The 14,796-nt window shown below is 35.7% G+C and overlaps 1 protein-coding gene across 1 annotated transcript in view; it reads left to right on the top strand.

Annotated features, from left to right (window-relative positions):
- The window catches only part of Eml5 (echinoderm microtubule associated protein like 5), a 247,615-nt gene that overhangs the window by 193,155 nt on the left and 39,664 nt on the right, over window positions 1-14,796 (top strand). The window contains exons 22-27 of the mRNA XM_023719668.1: window positions 3,455-3,607; window positions 4,295-4,426; window positions 5,602-5,690; window positions 6,495-6,671; window positions 8,304-8,505; window positions 9,188-9,314. Coding sequence (XP_023575436.1) covers window positions 3,455-3,607; window positions 4,295-4,426; window positions 5,602-5,690; window positions 6,495-6,671; window positions 8,304-8,505; window positions 9,188-9,314 — 880 coding nt within the window. The remainder of the gene's footprint in view (window positions 1-3,454; window positions 3,608-4,294; window positions 4,427-5,601; window positions 5,691-6,494; window positions 6,672-8,303; window positions 8,506-9,187; window positions 9,315-14,796) is intronic.

Below are 14,796 nucleotides of genomic sequence, written 5' to 3'. Positions count from 1 at the left end.
TATGTTATTTGCTTATTATTTCTTACCTATATCTTGTAATATGAGAAACTACTTTGGCAATAACAATACACAATGTACTAACCATTGTTACTCTCCTAAAATCTTGTTTTGAGATTTTGTACCACTGTTTTTATTTTTTTTTCTTTCTTTAAAATAAAAATAACTAATGTCAAAAAAAAAGAACGTACAAGAAATTAGAAAGAGCAAAAAAAAAATTAGTTGAGACTAAGAAAACAGTACAAAGAAACAGACAGTTATATGAAAGATTAAACAAAATTAATAAATGTCTAGGCAAGCTTATCAAAAAGAGGAAAGAAAAACTCAAATTCAATCAGGAATGAAAAGGGTGAAATCACAGTGGATCCTGTGGAAAAAGGCAAAGATGTCCCCTATCACCAATCTCATTCAGTATAGCTGTAGAAACATTAGCCAGATCAATGTCTACTCAAAAATCAATAGCCTTCCTATACACAAAAAACAGAAAGAGAAATTAGGGAAACTACACCTTTCACAGTAGCATCTAAAACAAATACTTAGAAATCTCTCTAACAAAGAAAGTAGATTTATACATTGAAAAATTACAGTGCTCTAAAAAAAAGATTGAAGAAGATATCAGAAAATGGAAAGTATCACTTAATCATGGATAAGAAAAACTACCAGTGAAAATGGCCATATTTTCAAAATTGTTACACAGATTTTAGAATACTTCACAGAATTAGAGAAAGCATTCCTAAAATTAATTTGGAGCCAGAAGAGACCTAGAAGAGCAAAAGCACTTCTGGGCTACCAAGGCAAGTCAGGCAGCACCACAATCTCTGACTTGAATTTGTAATAAAAAGTGACTGTAATAAAATCAACATGATATTGCCAAAAAAAAAAGCAGATATGAGCATCAGTGGAATAGAATAGTAGATGCAGACACAAACATATTTAGCCCTCCTACCTTTGACAAAGGACCCATAAACTTCACTGAAAGAAAGATAGCCTCTGTAATAGTGCCAGAAAACCTGGCTTTTAACATGCCTAAGACTAACAACTAGACCCATACCTATCTCCATGTAGTAAACTGAAGTCAAAATGCATCAAAGATCTAAATATTAAAATAGGAACACAAAATTCACTGGAAGAGAAAATGGGCAGAAACCTTGAAGACAGAAATATAGGCATAGACTTCATGAATAAAACCCAGACTATATAGGAAATACTTCAAAGAATCAACAATTGTGATCTCATTTAAAAAAACTTCTGCACAAGAAACCACGAACAAAGTAAAAAGACAACTCACAGATTGGGAAAATTTTATAGCCACCTGTCCCTCAAAGGACTTCTATGTAAAACAAACACTTGAAAAAAATCAGACCCCCTAAATTGAAAGACCCAATCCAAAAATGGGCATCTGAGATGAATATGCACTTTAAAAAATAAAAATTAGTACAGCAATTAACCACTAGGAAGAATGTATGCAATGTGTTAATTATTGCAACTATCCTACCAATTTGATTTGAAACTGTCTCATTGCTGTTTCTCAATAAAATTATGGAAAAAAATAAAATAAATAATATAGATGTATGAAAAAATAAAATAATTAAAAATCAAAAGCAATAACAAATATTTCACACAGCTCCCTCTCTACTGGTGTCACCGTCTGGTTTCAGTTAACCACAGAATTTCCTCCTGTGGAGGCAGTTGCCCCTCTGAAGCTTTGGGGGTGTTGTTCTCTCCTAATTCGTGGCACTCATGGAGTTCCTTCCAAATGTTGAGCTCAGGGCAGGCCCCTCCAGACCTCTGTGGATCTGGTTCTTTTGATAGATTTGGAGGGTAACTATCATGAACTTCTCTGTGGCTTCTCTTCATGGGTTTTTCTTGCCTATTATATAGCTGTGAGGCCACTCTCCCAGGTTTTGATTGCAGTTGTCTGTTTCTGCTTTACCCACAGGACAGCATTGGGCATCCCCACCCCCGTTCCTGTTGGTGTATTGTTCTCTGATTTTGTCAGAACTAAAGCTCACTTCCTTGTTACCTTCTCCATTAGGCATTGTGGAGTGTCTCCTCCCTCAATGGGCAGCCACTGACAGCCATGGGTAGGGCACTGAATATCTTACCGCACCCCCGTTGTATGTGGTAGAAATAGGTGGATGATGATGATGATGATGATGTTATTATTATTATTATTATTATTATTATTATTATTATATTTGGGGGAACCTTCTCAGCCTCCCTTTGCTATCTCACTGCCTGCTGAACTGTGGCACATGTAATGAAGCATTACCCATTCTGACTGAGGCTTCTGTGAGCTGCTGGCTGGGGTAGTTGAACCTCACCATGCCCGGTGGGGAGCACAGCTCATCTGTGGGTCCATGTAGCATACCAGACTGTCTTCCGACACACTTGCTCCTTCCTTCTGCCACCCCAGATTTTAGTGCAGCTGTATTGTCTTTTCATTTATTGTTTAGTATCAGAATTTATCTTTCACCCTTCCTCAGGGTAGCTGCTTCTCTTCAGCACCAAATCAGGGTCTCACTGTTGTTTGTGCCTCCTATCTTACTCAGTTATCCCATGGTCAGATTTTTTTAAACACATTTCAAAGCATTTTTATGTAAAGTTGGCCTTATTTCTTAAATTTCTGATTTTTTAGATAAAATCTGCAAACAGTACTTTTTCTCATTTCCCAAAAACACTTCTGCTTGTGTCAATGACTGTTTAAAAGACAGGGTCTCACTGTGTTGTTCAGGCTGGTCAAAAACCCACTTGCAGCCCAGGCTGACCTCAGCTCACCTGCACCTCCATGCCTGGCTGTCAATGATTTTTTTTTTAATGGTAATTAATATCTCTCATTCTTTCTCATCACATAATTTCTTTCACAATAATTGCAATTTTCACTTTTGGTAAATTGAGAAGAAAATTGGGGTTTTTCTATCTGTTGTGGCTTTTTTGCCTTTTGGTGGGAGGATTTTTGAGACAGTGTCTTACTAAGTAGTCCTTGCTGGCCTGGAACTCATGATGTAGCCCAAGCTGGCCCTGAACTCATGATGATCCTCCTGAGGCTGGGACTACAGGCATGTGCGACCATGCCTGGCCAAAACGAGTTTGTTCTTATTCCTGCTTAGAATTATATACTAGGCTGAGTTCAAGCCCCAGTACAAAAAAAAAAAAAAAATTCTATGCTTAGATTTTCATCAAAAATTTATTCTGTATCTTTTCCTTCTTAGTTTTTGTTTTAATTTTTGGTCTCTTTATGTAATCCAGGCTGGCCTTGAATTTTCCATCCCTCCATCTCAGCTTCTAGTGCGTGCATCCTCATGCCCAGTTCACGTGCATCATTTGACTCCATTTTTATGTTGACTTGAAGCAATAATAAAAATAGGCCTCCTCTTTGAAATCACGGGTCCTTTAAGCTCATACTTTAAAAACTAACTTAAAGATTTCCTTGATACATGTTCTCTTTCTCTTTCAGGTGGAAGATGTTGCTGTTTTTCTCCTGATGGAAAAGCTTTAGCTGTAGGCCTTAATGATGGAAGTTTCCTGATGACAAATGCAGATACTCTAGAGGACCTTGTGTCTTTTCATCACAGAAAGGATATTATTTCAGATATTCAATTTTCACCTGGTAAAATAACATTGAAATTGTATATGATTATTAACTTTGAGCTGTCAGTGAATAATTTTTTAACAGCTTCTCTTAGCTCAGAATTTTATTTTTTGACTAGAGGAAGTCATACAGTGAGAGATAAAACTCCTGTATTTGGTTAGTGCAAATATCATGCTTAGTGCTAATTCTGTGTCACTACATTTTCCATATGAGTTGGGCCATGGCATTTCTCTAAGCCTCAGTGTTTTCATTTGTAACATAAAAAGGATTAGATGACAGTTTTATGATATTCTTAATAGACTTTGAAGTTGTATTAATTTTACTCTAACAATTTTGTCATATTCACTATCTAGTAGTAAACCTACTGTAACATAGGAGTTACTAATGTTGAGGAAAACTTTACTTCGAATTTAATTTCCTTTTTTCCTAAATTTAGAGGGTATCTTTAGTGTGACACACATCTAAAGTACAGCATATATAATTTTTGGTAACCTGCTCTCTGCTGAACTAATTTGTTACAGTAAAATATACTTCATTTTGTTAATTATATGCTTGAAAATATGTTATTTGACATTTAACACATCTCTTTTAGTATAACTTGTGAGACACCTAAGATTTCTCCAAAAATATATTAAGAAAATCCTGGTTGCAGAGTATAAAAAAATATTGCCACAAGTACAAAATGCTAATATGTTTCTGTTGTAGGTTCTGGGAAATATCTAGCTGTGGCCTCCCATGACAGCTTTATAGATATATACAACGTAATGAGCAGTAAGCGCGTAGGAATATGTAAAGGTGCAACCAGTTACATAACTCATATTGATTGGGATATTAGAGGTAAGACTCAATGTTTAAGAAAAGTTTCATTTGACTTTATAGTTTTGGGTATTTGAGGTGGAGGTAGTTTTTAGTTTTCTGAAACAGGATATTGCTATTTTAGTCCAAGCTAGTCCTAACCTTGCTACATTGCCCACCCTAGCTTTGAACTTGAAACCTGCCTACCACAGCTGCCAGAGTGCTGGGATTGTAGGTATGCAACACCACACCCAGCAGCATAGTTGTTAAAAGAAAAAAAAAAAAAAACATTATGATTTAACAGGTTCACAAGCCTTATGAAAAGCAAACATTGCTCTCAAATTATTTTCCACTAGTTTATCTTATATCTGAACACAAGCACTGTAGCATTTGCTGTACTTTTTACTACTTAATGTCATTTAATAGTAGTTGTTTAATTTGTAACGTTATTCAAATACTATATAAAATATTCTTTTTTTTACATAAAATATTCTTGGTCATGATAAAGCACTAGTTTTTGTCAGGTTAATTTAACAAACTTCAAATTTGAAAATAAAAATATTTTAATGATGATTTTAAGTTATTTCCCCTAATAGCTGGTGTAACATGTTTCTGAAAATAGTCACATAATATAAAGAATTTTTAATGAGCATCTTCACTTTTTAACAATTCATAGCATATCAGTGTCTGATAAATTTGGATACCTTTTAAATATTTTAAATGCTTTCTCTTCTAAGGATTATATTTTATATTTTCAACCTTATAAGCTTAATATTTTAATTTAAGGTTTTTCCAAATACTGTTAAAGTATTTGCAATTATGTTTTAAAAAAAAAAATCTAGCATTTGTTTCTAAGGTTTTTATGTTATGAATAACAGAAATGTTTTTACATACACAAAAGTTAAACCATTGGCTGGGTATGGTAACACATGCCTATAGCCCCAGCACTCGGGAGGCTGAGGAGGTGAATTGCTGCACGTTCAAGACCATTCTGAGCTACAAAGTGAGTTCAAGGCCAGCCTAAACTGCATAATGAGACCCTGCCTCAAAAAGTTCAAAAAAAATTAATTATAAGAAGGTTAAGGAAATATAATGCTTTCAGTATACATGGACTCCAGAATAAAATGATTTTTATATTTAAGCTTAGTTTTTCCCATAAAATGTAAACACTATCCTAATGACATATTCATACGTTTATATTTCTATATTATTTTAAGGAAAGCTTTTACAGGTCAACACTGGTGCTAAAGAACAATTATTCTTTGAAGCTCCCAGAGGGAAAAAACAAACCATCCCCAGTGTGGAGGTAGGAAGACACTGGTGCTTAAAGTGGTATTTATATAAAAGTAAGAGTAGTTAGAAATCTGACACTTAACTTACTTTCCATCATTTTCTTACTTATGAAGCTTGTGTTGATCATATTAAATTATGGCTTTTCTTTGGGTGAGTTTGTTTTACTGGACTAGGATATATAGAGGAGTAAAGGAAGAGACATTGTTTTATTTTTTTATTTTTTTTATTTTTTTTTGTTTTTTTTTTGTTTTTTTTAAAAGTAATGGATATTTTACTGAAAATGTAAGTTGTTTACTCCTCCCATTCTTTTTTTTTCTTTTCAAAGTTTTATTGATAAACATATAGCAATGAGACAGTTTCAAATCAAATCGAAAGTACAGTTTCAACAAATAATACACTGCATATATTCTTCTTAGTGGTTAATTGCTGTACAAGATGCAGACTGAGACATTGTTTTAAAAAGTGAAATAAATCACTAGTATCTATGCTTGAATAACTTTCTTCTAAGTACAAAAGCATCCACTGACAAATAGAAAATGTGACCTCTAATTGGAAGAACTGGATGTCTGCCACATCTTGTGGAACTATATGCCTGAGATGCTTGTTAGCAAATTCCTACTTGAGAAAAACTATGTTTAGTTTTGTGCCTGACAATAGTGATTTTGTTCACATCTAAGAAGAGATGCTTATCAAGTTAAACATGAAATGGCTTAGTAAAAGGAGGGACTCTAAGTAACAATTGTTAATTTGATTAAGTTTGGTGGTGAACTTTTATATTACAAACTTAGAGCTTTTTTTTTTTTTTTCACTTTTTTAGGTGGAAAAAATTAGCTGGGCATCATGGACCAGTGTGCTTGGTACATGCTGTGAGGGAATTTGGCCAGTAACCGGAGAAGTCACAGATGTGACTGCCTGTTGCCTCACCAGTGACAAAACAGTCCTAGCTACAGGGGATGATTTGGGATTTGTGAAGTTATTCAGATATCCTGCTAAAGTATGTTTTTAACTTTTTTAATGATTATAATTACAAAAACAGTTCAGATTGTGTCCTTTCATAACATTTCATTGTTTTAATATGAATATGAGGTATAATTAAAAACTACATTGCATGTTTAAATTTTTAAAAATTTATTACATAACACATTACCATTAATTCACCTCAACATGGTTCTTGCTACTTTCTTAAGCAGTTTTGGATGTCCTCATGAATGTCTAGGTGTGCTTTAATGGCCAACTCAGTGTCCTGAATCCATTCGCGATGTTTACCTTTCATGATCATTTTGACTTTGAGAAAGAGCCACAAGTCCCACGATGCCAAAATACCATAAATGAGGACACAGACTAACGTGCTTACAAGCCATTTTTTCCACTGGATGTGTTTTGGCCACAGGATATACCATATATTTTTTTCACTTTTGTTCACAATTCATAAAGACTAAAAAAAAAAAGGAGGACTTCCAGAATGACTTCAGAAAGTGGTAAGAAATGAAATGAGGAGTGGTATTTTGGGGGTGATTAATGGCTGTGTGTCTATGAGCTATAGTAAATTTTATAAATGTAAATGTTCATTGTATATTTGGATCATACATCATAGTACATATGTAACATGCAGTGTTGTACCATGAAGAGTTGTTTCCTGTTCTTGGCATCATATTAATACATGTATCCAGAATATCTATTCTAATATATGAATCCATGACTTAAGTCATATATTATATTGTACAATGTTTTTCAATAATGAATAATGTATATATCCCCTTTTATAAATTCCTTTGTTGTCCAATATTAGCTTAAATACTTTTACTAAATATATACAATTGAGAGTAAATACCGGGGCAGGGAAGATGGCTCAGTAGAATAAGCACTTGCCTGGCAAGCACAAGGACCTGAGTTCAATCCCCGGTTCCGCCAAAAAAAAAAGTAAATACAAACTTTTATAGTCATTGCTTTTAAATGTAAAATGTTTTAACCATTAAATACTAAACATCTATAAAATTAAAATAGACAAAGTTGACTTTCTGTGATGAATGGTGTTTTTGCTGAAATCAACTGGACAGATTCTTTGGAATTGCGTGCACTTACACTGCACTGCATGATTATTCATTTCCTTTTTTACTCCTTCTATTCAAACTACTGCAAAACAGCACAAACATATCACATCCACATGTATTCACTGGGGCCGGGGTGACCCCTCAGTTGGGGCTGGTAAGTAGGTCTAAAGCACCTACTTAGAACAAGCTAAGCTAAGCAAAGCAGAGGGACCGCGGTTCAATCTCCCAGCACCACATGCCAGCCAGCCCCGCCCCCGGTGGGCTAAGCTGGCCACACACACTAAATAAACAAATAAAAAATTTAAATAAATAAATAAAAATAAAGGAGCAAGTTATGCCAAGGAAAGTGGTAACTGTCAGTTTTATAATATTCTTTCCAGGTTTTATACTTGGTTTTTTTTATTCCATCAAATTTTAGTATTTTCTCATATTTTTATATAAGTTCCACTTAGGGAGAACTAATTTCTAATGATATTTTAAGAAAGAAATTATAGCTAAAGTAGAATTCATTTAATCTTATAGCTTAAGTCTTTAAATAATGGACCATCTCAGAGTTTGATTGTTTTTATCTTTAGGGAAAATTTGGAAAGTTTAAGAGGTATGTGGCGCATAGTACACACGTTACAAATGTTCGCTGGACGTACGACGACAGCATGTTGGTAACCCTGGGAGGTGCAGATACGGCTTTAATGGTGTGGACAAGTGACATGGAGCACTGTGGACAGAGAAGGACTTGTGACAGTGAGGAGTCGGATACAGACTCTGAAGAAGATGGAGGTCTGTCGTTTTAAAGCATTTTAGCAAAAGCATGAAAAAATTTAGTGGAGCTGATTTAAACTGTAGAAGTTTAAAAAGTAATGATAATGCTTAAATAATTGTGATGTTAATTGGACACTAAACTTGGTTTTAATGACTGAAGAATAACAGGCTGGCATGTATTGATGACTTGGATGTTCTTCAGCTATAAATGTAAGATTATCATATTTTTAAAGTATTGTTATTTATTGAGTGTTATATTTTTTTTTATGTTTCCCTAAGATACAAGTAATACCAGTTCATTATGGAAAACACAGTTTTCAACAAAAAATATAGTATTTCTAATTCAGCCACTCGAAAACTAACTTGTGAACATTTGGGCTATATCATAAGGTATACATAATACTTTATAATAAAAAATTAGTTTTTTTGATAGTTTCACATGTTGCTTATATATAATTTTTAACAAAAGAAGGACCATATTAAATTTATTTTGTAGTTCCTATCTCTTAGTGATAGTTTATAAACATCATTACATATCACTAAATGCTCATCTATGTAATTGTTACTGGGTGCATATTATTTGATAATGTAAGTATACAGTTTATTTCAGATTGTTGGACATACCTATATCTAATTTAGAGGATCATAATTGATCTTTTCAATTTCATTTAAATAATTAACTTTTATATTTTGATGGTAGGCTATGACAGTGATGTTACAAGGGAGAATGAAATCAGTTACACCATCAGAGCCTTATCAACAAATATCCGCCCAATGTTTGGAATCAAGCCTCATTTGCAACAAAAAGAACCCTCAGTTGATGAGAGGTAATAATCAAGCTTAAAGTTAGGTGAAGAAAAAGTTGACATTAATGATTAAAATTTTTTACTTAAATGGATTTATTATAAAAACTAAGTAACAACGGGATTCTTGCTTTATACAGTTCCCAGTAACTCTTAGAAGAATTCTTTTTTTTTTTTTAGCTGGCTCAGGCTGCCTAAAGGGTAGGTCTGGTGCAGCTTGTGGAGCTGGGGATCTGACTGACTTTGCCCAAGCAGGTGCTTTAAAAAACTGAGCTAACCCACAAGCCCCATCCAGCAACTCTTAGAAAACATGCTGGTCCTTAAATATTTTTTTGTAATACTGTCTTTATGCATAATCACTTATGCAGTTGATATGGTTAAAGTAACCTGACTTGCTAACTTGCATAAGTATGTTTTATAGAATTTAGGGAGAAAGTAAAATCTGAAGAAGTCTGTGAGCAGAGGCTTGATTCAGTTTTTAAATGACTTATCCATCCATGTGCCCTTCATCAAGAACAGACCATCATTTCAAAATTTTCTATAGCAGGACAGTTGAAGTATAGCTTACCTTTAATGGGATTTGTAGTCTTTTGTTTTGTTTTGTTTTGTTTTTTGGCGCGGTACCTGGGGTTGAACTCAGGACCCTGCGCAGAACTTGTAGTCTTGATCTACAGTTATCAAATCAAAAATACATAGATATGCATAGCAGTTTTATGAGGGAAGAACTTTTAATAAAGTCTCAGAGCTATATCACAGATCAAGAGAGATATTGTGGACCTGATGTTTTTTTGTTTGTTTTGATGATGCTTTTAAAACCAAACATGGAGAACAGTTAAGAGGTTTATGGAGAGTGGCAGTGTAGCTCACTGGGACAGTACTGGCCTAGCATGCATGAGGCCCTGAGTTCCATAGTTCTGTTCCCAGAACTACAAAACAGACCAACAATAACAAAAAAGCGACATATGGCATGTACTTGGGATGCAGACATATTTTGAGAAACCATAAAGGACAGATTTTTCAGAAACAATAGCAAGAAATGAAGAGGGAGTGAGAAGTGGGTGCAGCAGTGACTTCTGTGGAAGGCTGTGATGGGAAAACTGAGTGTAAGAAGCTGGTGAGGGTCTCTAGGGAAAGGTGAACATGAAACCTATGCGTTTACTATTGAAGGTTGGTTTGTACCTCAGTGCTGGTCAAGAGGGCAGCTAGGGAGCCAGCCCAATAGCTCAGCAGACTAAAGCGCCTGCTTAGGCAGAGCACAGCAGCCAGGGTTGGATTCCCAGTGTGCTGTGCCGGCCCCGCCCCCAGGGTGTGCTGAGACAGCAACTGAGACTGGGCATGGTAGCACGCACTTGGGAGGCTGAAAACAGGAGAATCACTATGACTCTCACTACGTAGTAAGACCCTGTAGACCCTGTACTAAATACCAAAAAAAAAAGGTTCGACTAGAGATTGTGATAAACTTACTGACTGAATATTGCCAGGGGCGTCCAGGAGGAATAGTGAGGTTGTGTGGTCTCCTCGTCCTATTTCAGGTGCCATTTTGCTCACAGGAGACCTCAGATAACTGCAATGGGAGGTCCCCTAAAGATAGCTACAGAGTGGTCATCTGTTTTGTTACGTGCAGAAACAAAGTACAGACTGTTTTTAGGAAAGTTGATCACATTGTAGTCTGAATACTTGTACAGAATTCTAGGTGGAAGCATCTTGGTAGAAGGCAGCATCATAAAGCCCAAGGATATGGATTTTGGAGTCAAGTGGGCTAACGTATCCGTCTTTGTAATTTACATATTGGGTGGCCTTGACCAATTATTCATTCTTTCTGAACCTCATTTGCCTCAGTGGCAAAATAAGCATTATAATTCCTAATTTATAGATTATTTGAAAGTTAAAATGAATATTGCACATTAAGAATTAAGATCTGTCTTAACCAATTATATTCCTCCCTTAGAATGAAATACAGAATAATCTGAGGAGGCAGCCAATAAAATAGTGAAACACTACTTCTGAAAGTTAATATTCAGAAAGTAACATACACTAATTGTATATTTATTAACTAGGGGAATGCTAATAAATATTGAAATGTCAGTGTTCCTAAGAATATTTCTGGTATATTTTAGTATTTCTTAGTATCATGAAAGGAAAATTTTATATCCAAGTAATGAAAGGTATCCTATAAGGAAGAAAAATTCTAAACATTCTCACAAATCCCTTTTGTATGTTATTTTGATTTTTTTAAAGTATTATTATATATCAGACAAGTTTATTGTATGACATAATATTAATGTATAGGCCGTCCCTCATGGTACAACACTTAAATTTCCCCACTCATTGCTGAGCGGCTCATTCTGGCGGAGGAAATAGTTGCCAGGTCATGAAGAACGACTATCACTGCCATAATCATCAGCTATGCTGTTAGCTTGCCTTTTATTTAATTTTTTTTTCTTTTATGTATTTGGTAGAGTCTCACTATGCAGCTCAGACTCATAGTGATCCTCCTGTTTTCAGCCTCCCCAAGAGCTGGGATTACAGGAGTGTGCCACCATGCCTGATCTCCGTGGCCTCCTCAATGCTTCCGGGGGTGGGGCTGGCACAGCAGGCTGTACTGGGGATCAAACTCAGTTCCTTGGGCTTGCCAGGAAGGCGCTTAGTCTGCTGAGCTATCTTGCCAGATTGCCTTTGTAGCAGCTAAGTTTTCAAAAATAATTTTGAAGGTTGTTTTATAATTTAGTTCTCCTGAATTCTTTGAAAAATGCTAAAGCAGACACCATTAATGTGGCTCATAAGAGTCTTCCTTTTTACAAAATGATAGAATCAAAGGAGATTTAAAAATTGGGGTTTTTATCTATTTTGAATATATTGCTGAGGAGATAATACAACAGAAATTGGCTTTGTAGTTTAAATATAATTTTGTTATCAAATGTGGGAAAGATGCCATGTGTAGTGACCCACATCTGTAATCTCAGCACTTGGGAGGCTGAAGAAGGAGCAGCACCATGAGCTCAAGGCCAGCCTGGACCACAGAGTGAGACCCTGGCTCAAAAACCAAAAAGGGAGGGAGGGAGACAGAAAACATTTTGTAAACAAAACAAATACCACATATATACTTTCTTGTGACAATTGGTAATTACACTTTTTGGTTGGCACTTTTGTAGATGATTTTTCTGATAATTTCAGTAATTTTGGTTTCTTCTCAATTTTTTAATACCAAGCCTTATATATCTGAAGAGTAAATTTTGCCAGATTCCCAATAGTTTTAATAAAAATTTTCAAAACAATGTGACATAAAATTTAGGTGCTTTTATTTCCCTAGAATGCTATTGCTGTATGGCATATTTAACCTGCTTTAAACTGCTATATTTACTTATGAGCAATTTTCTTATGCTTTTCTTTTTTCCCTTTATTCCTTTCAAAGGCAGGGAGTAGTAAGGTAAGTTCTGTTGTGGAATATATTTTATTATTTAATATTCTGCTTTGGTCTCTGTAGTACTTGCATATGTGACAACATGCTGCTCGCGCTCCTTGTGAGGAGCCGACCCAGGACATAGGACCCCTCACTCCTTGCTCATCCCTCTCCATCTTGGGAAGCTCTGCCTCCCCGCTCCCTGTCATCTATCTTATTTGCTCTATTTATACTTTCAGCTTCTCATGAGTGAAAAACTGCAAGGTTCATTGTCTGATTTATTTCTCTCACATTGCGGTCTGAAAGTGCATCCATTTTCCTACAAATGACTCAAATTTATCTTGCTTATGGCAGAGTAGTACTCTATTGTGTATAAACTATACTAGCCTAAAGAATTTTTTTTTCTTTTCTTTTTTTCTTTTCTTTTTTTTTTTTTTTTGCAGAACCAAGGATTGAACTCAGGCCCTTGCGCTTGCCAGGCAAGCGCTTATTCTACTGAGCCATCTCCTCAGCCCCAAAGAATTTTTCTTTTCTAGAAAAATTTTAAATACATTTGTCAAGAAATAATTAGAGGGGCCGGCCAAATAGCTCAGCCAATTAAAGTGCCTGCTTAGGCAGACTCAACATGCTAGGGTTCAATTCCAGACGTGCTATGCTGGCCCCACCCCTGGGGCACACTGAGACTGCCATTGAGAGTGGGCGTGGTAGTGCATGCCTGTAATCCCAGCGCTTGGGAGGCTGAACACAGGTGGATTACTAGGAGTCCCATCTACATAGTGAGACCGTATAGACCCTGTAGACCCCGTCCTAAAATACAAAGAAAAAAAAGAATTAGAAAATTAATTATGACAAATCTAATGAAAGAGTTGGAATTTTAGGTGTAATACATGGTTGTTATGAAAGTTTTCATTATAATTATTTGGGCTTTTTAATGACTTTATGAACTACTTATATTCTAGATAGTTTTGACTTTTCCTTTCAGGGGATTATAAAAATAAACTTTGCCACATGTATTTATAAGTAAAATATCACATATTAAGTTTTATAGATCTTTTACCTTCATATAAATTGGGTAATTATGGCATTTGTTCAGTGAAAGGACAGGCGCAGGACAGACTCTTGGGATACTTTTACAGCTCCCTATAGTGACATGAAAATGTCTTCAGAGAGTTTCCAAACCAAGGCAGTGTGAAAGTGGATAATCACTTCTGGAAGTCAAAAGTTGACATTAGCTAAATACTGAGAGATAAGGACAACAATAAGTAGACTTGAGACCAGATTGTGCAGAAAGTCAGCTCATAGGCACCACTAGATATACTTGACAGCATGAATTAGTTATCTGTGAAATTCAACATGGATTGTAAGCAGGATATTGTGAGCCAAGGTAAGTCCAGAGCATGACACAACTTCTGAAGAGGCCCACATCGTCCTGCACTAACTGAAATAAAACATCCAGATCTTCTCATATTTAGAGAAGGTTAGTGACTACTGCTCTCTACATTAAAAGGGATGTTGCCGTTTACTGTGGCGTGGAAGGCAGAAGTGACGCAGATAAGAGCTGAGAGTTCTCTTTCATAGGAAGAATAATCAAACGTTTAGGCATCATTCGTTTCAAAACAAGCAAACTAGCTAAAAAGATGATTGCTATATTTGGATATGAATTTTTTTTAATTTTAGAAGACCACTAATGTCATGGCTGCTATAAAAGGATCTTTTTGATATGTGAAGAAGGCTCTTGGTTTCAATGGACAGGGCATGAAATGACTTCTGTAATGCTTCCACTTCCGTTACAGTCATCATGCTCTTAGAGGAGCTCTTAAAGCTGTCACTGCGTGTACAAGCCGAGTCCCGAGCCCAGCATGAGCCCAGTGGCGGCCCGGTGGTCCTGCTCACACGGACTGACTGAGTGCGTCTCAGCTCAGAGCAAGGGGCCTCTTAGATTCCTTAAAAGCAGTCTAAGCGCAACCAGTCTTTAAAGTTGGTTAAGATTTTATTTCCTATTCTTAAGAACAAAGATAATCTTGAACACAGAGAGACAGAGAGAGAGAGAGAGAGAGAGAGAGAGAGAGAGAGAGAGAGAGAGAACAAGCTTTAGATGTTTGTAAT

This window comes from Octodon degus, unplaced genomic scaffold (genome assembly GCF_000260255.1).
Source record: "Octodon degus isolate 3935 unplaced genomic scaffold, OctDeg1.0 scaffold00070, whole genome shotgun sequence".
NCBI classification, from domain to species: domain Eukaryota; kingdom Metazoa; phylum Chordata; class Mammalia; order Rodentia; family Octodontidae; genus Octodon; species Octodon degus.
Note: the sequence above shows the minus strand (reverse complement) of the source record. Positions and strands in the feature narration are given on the sequence as shown.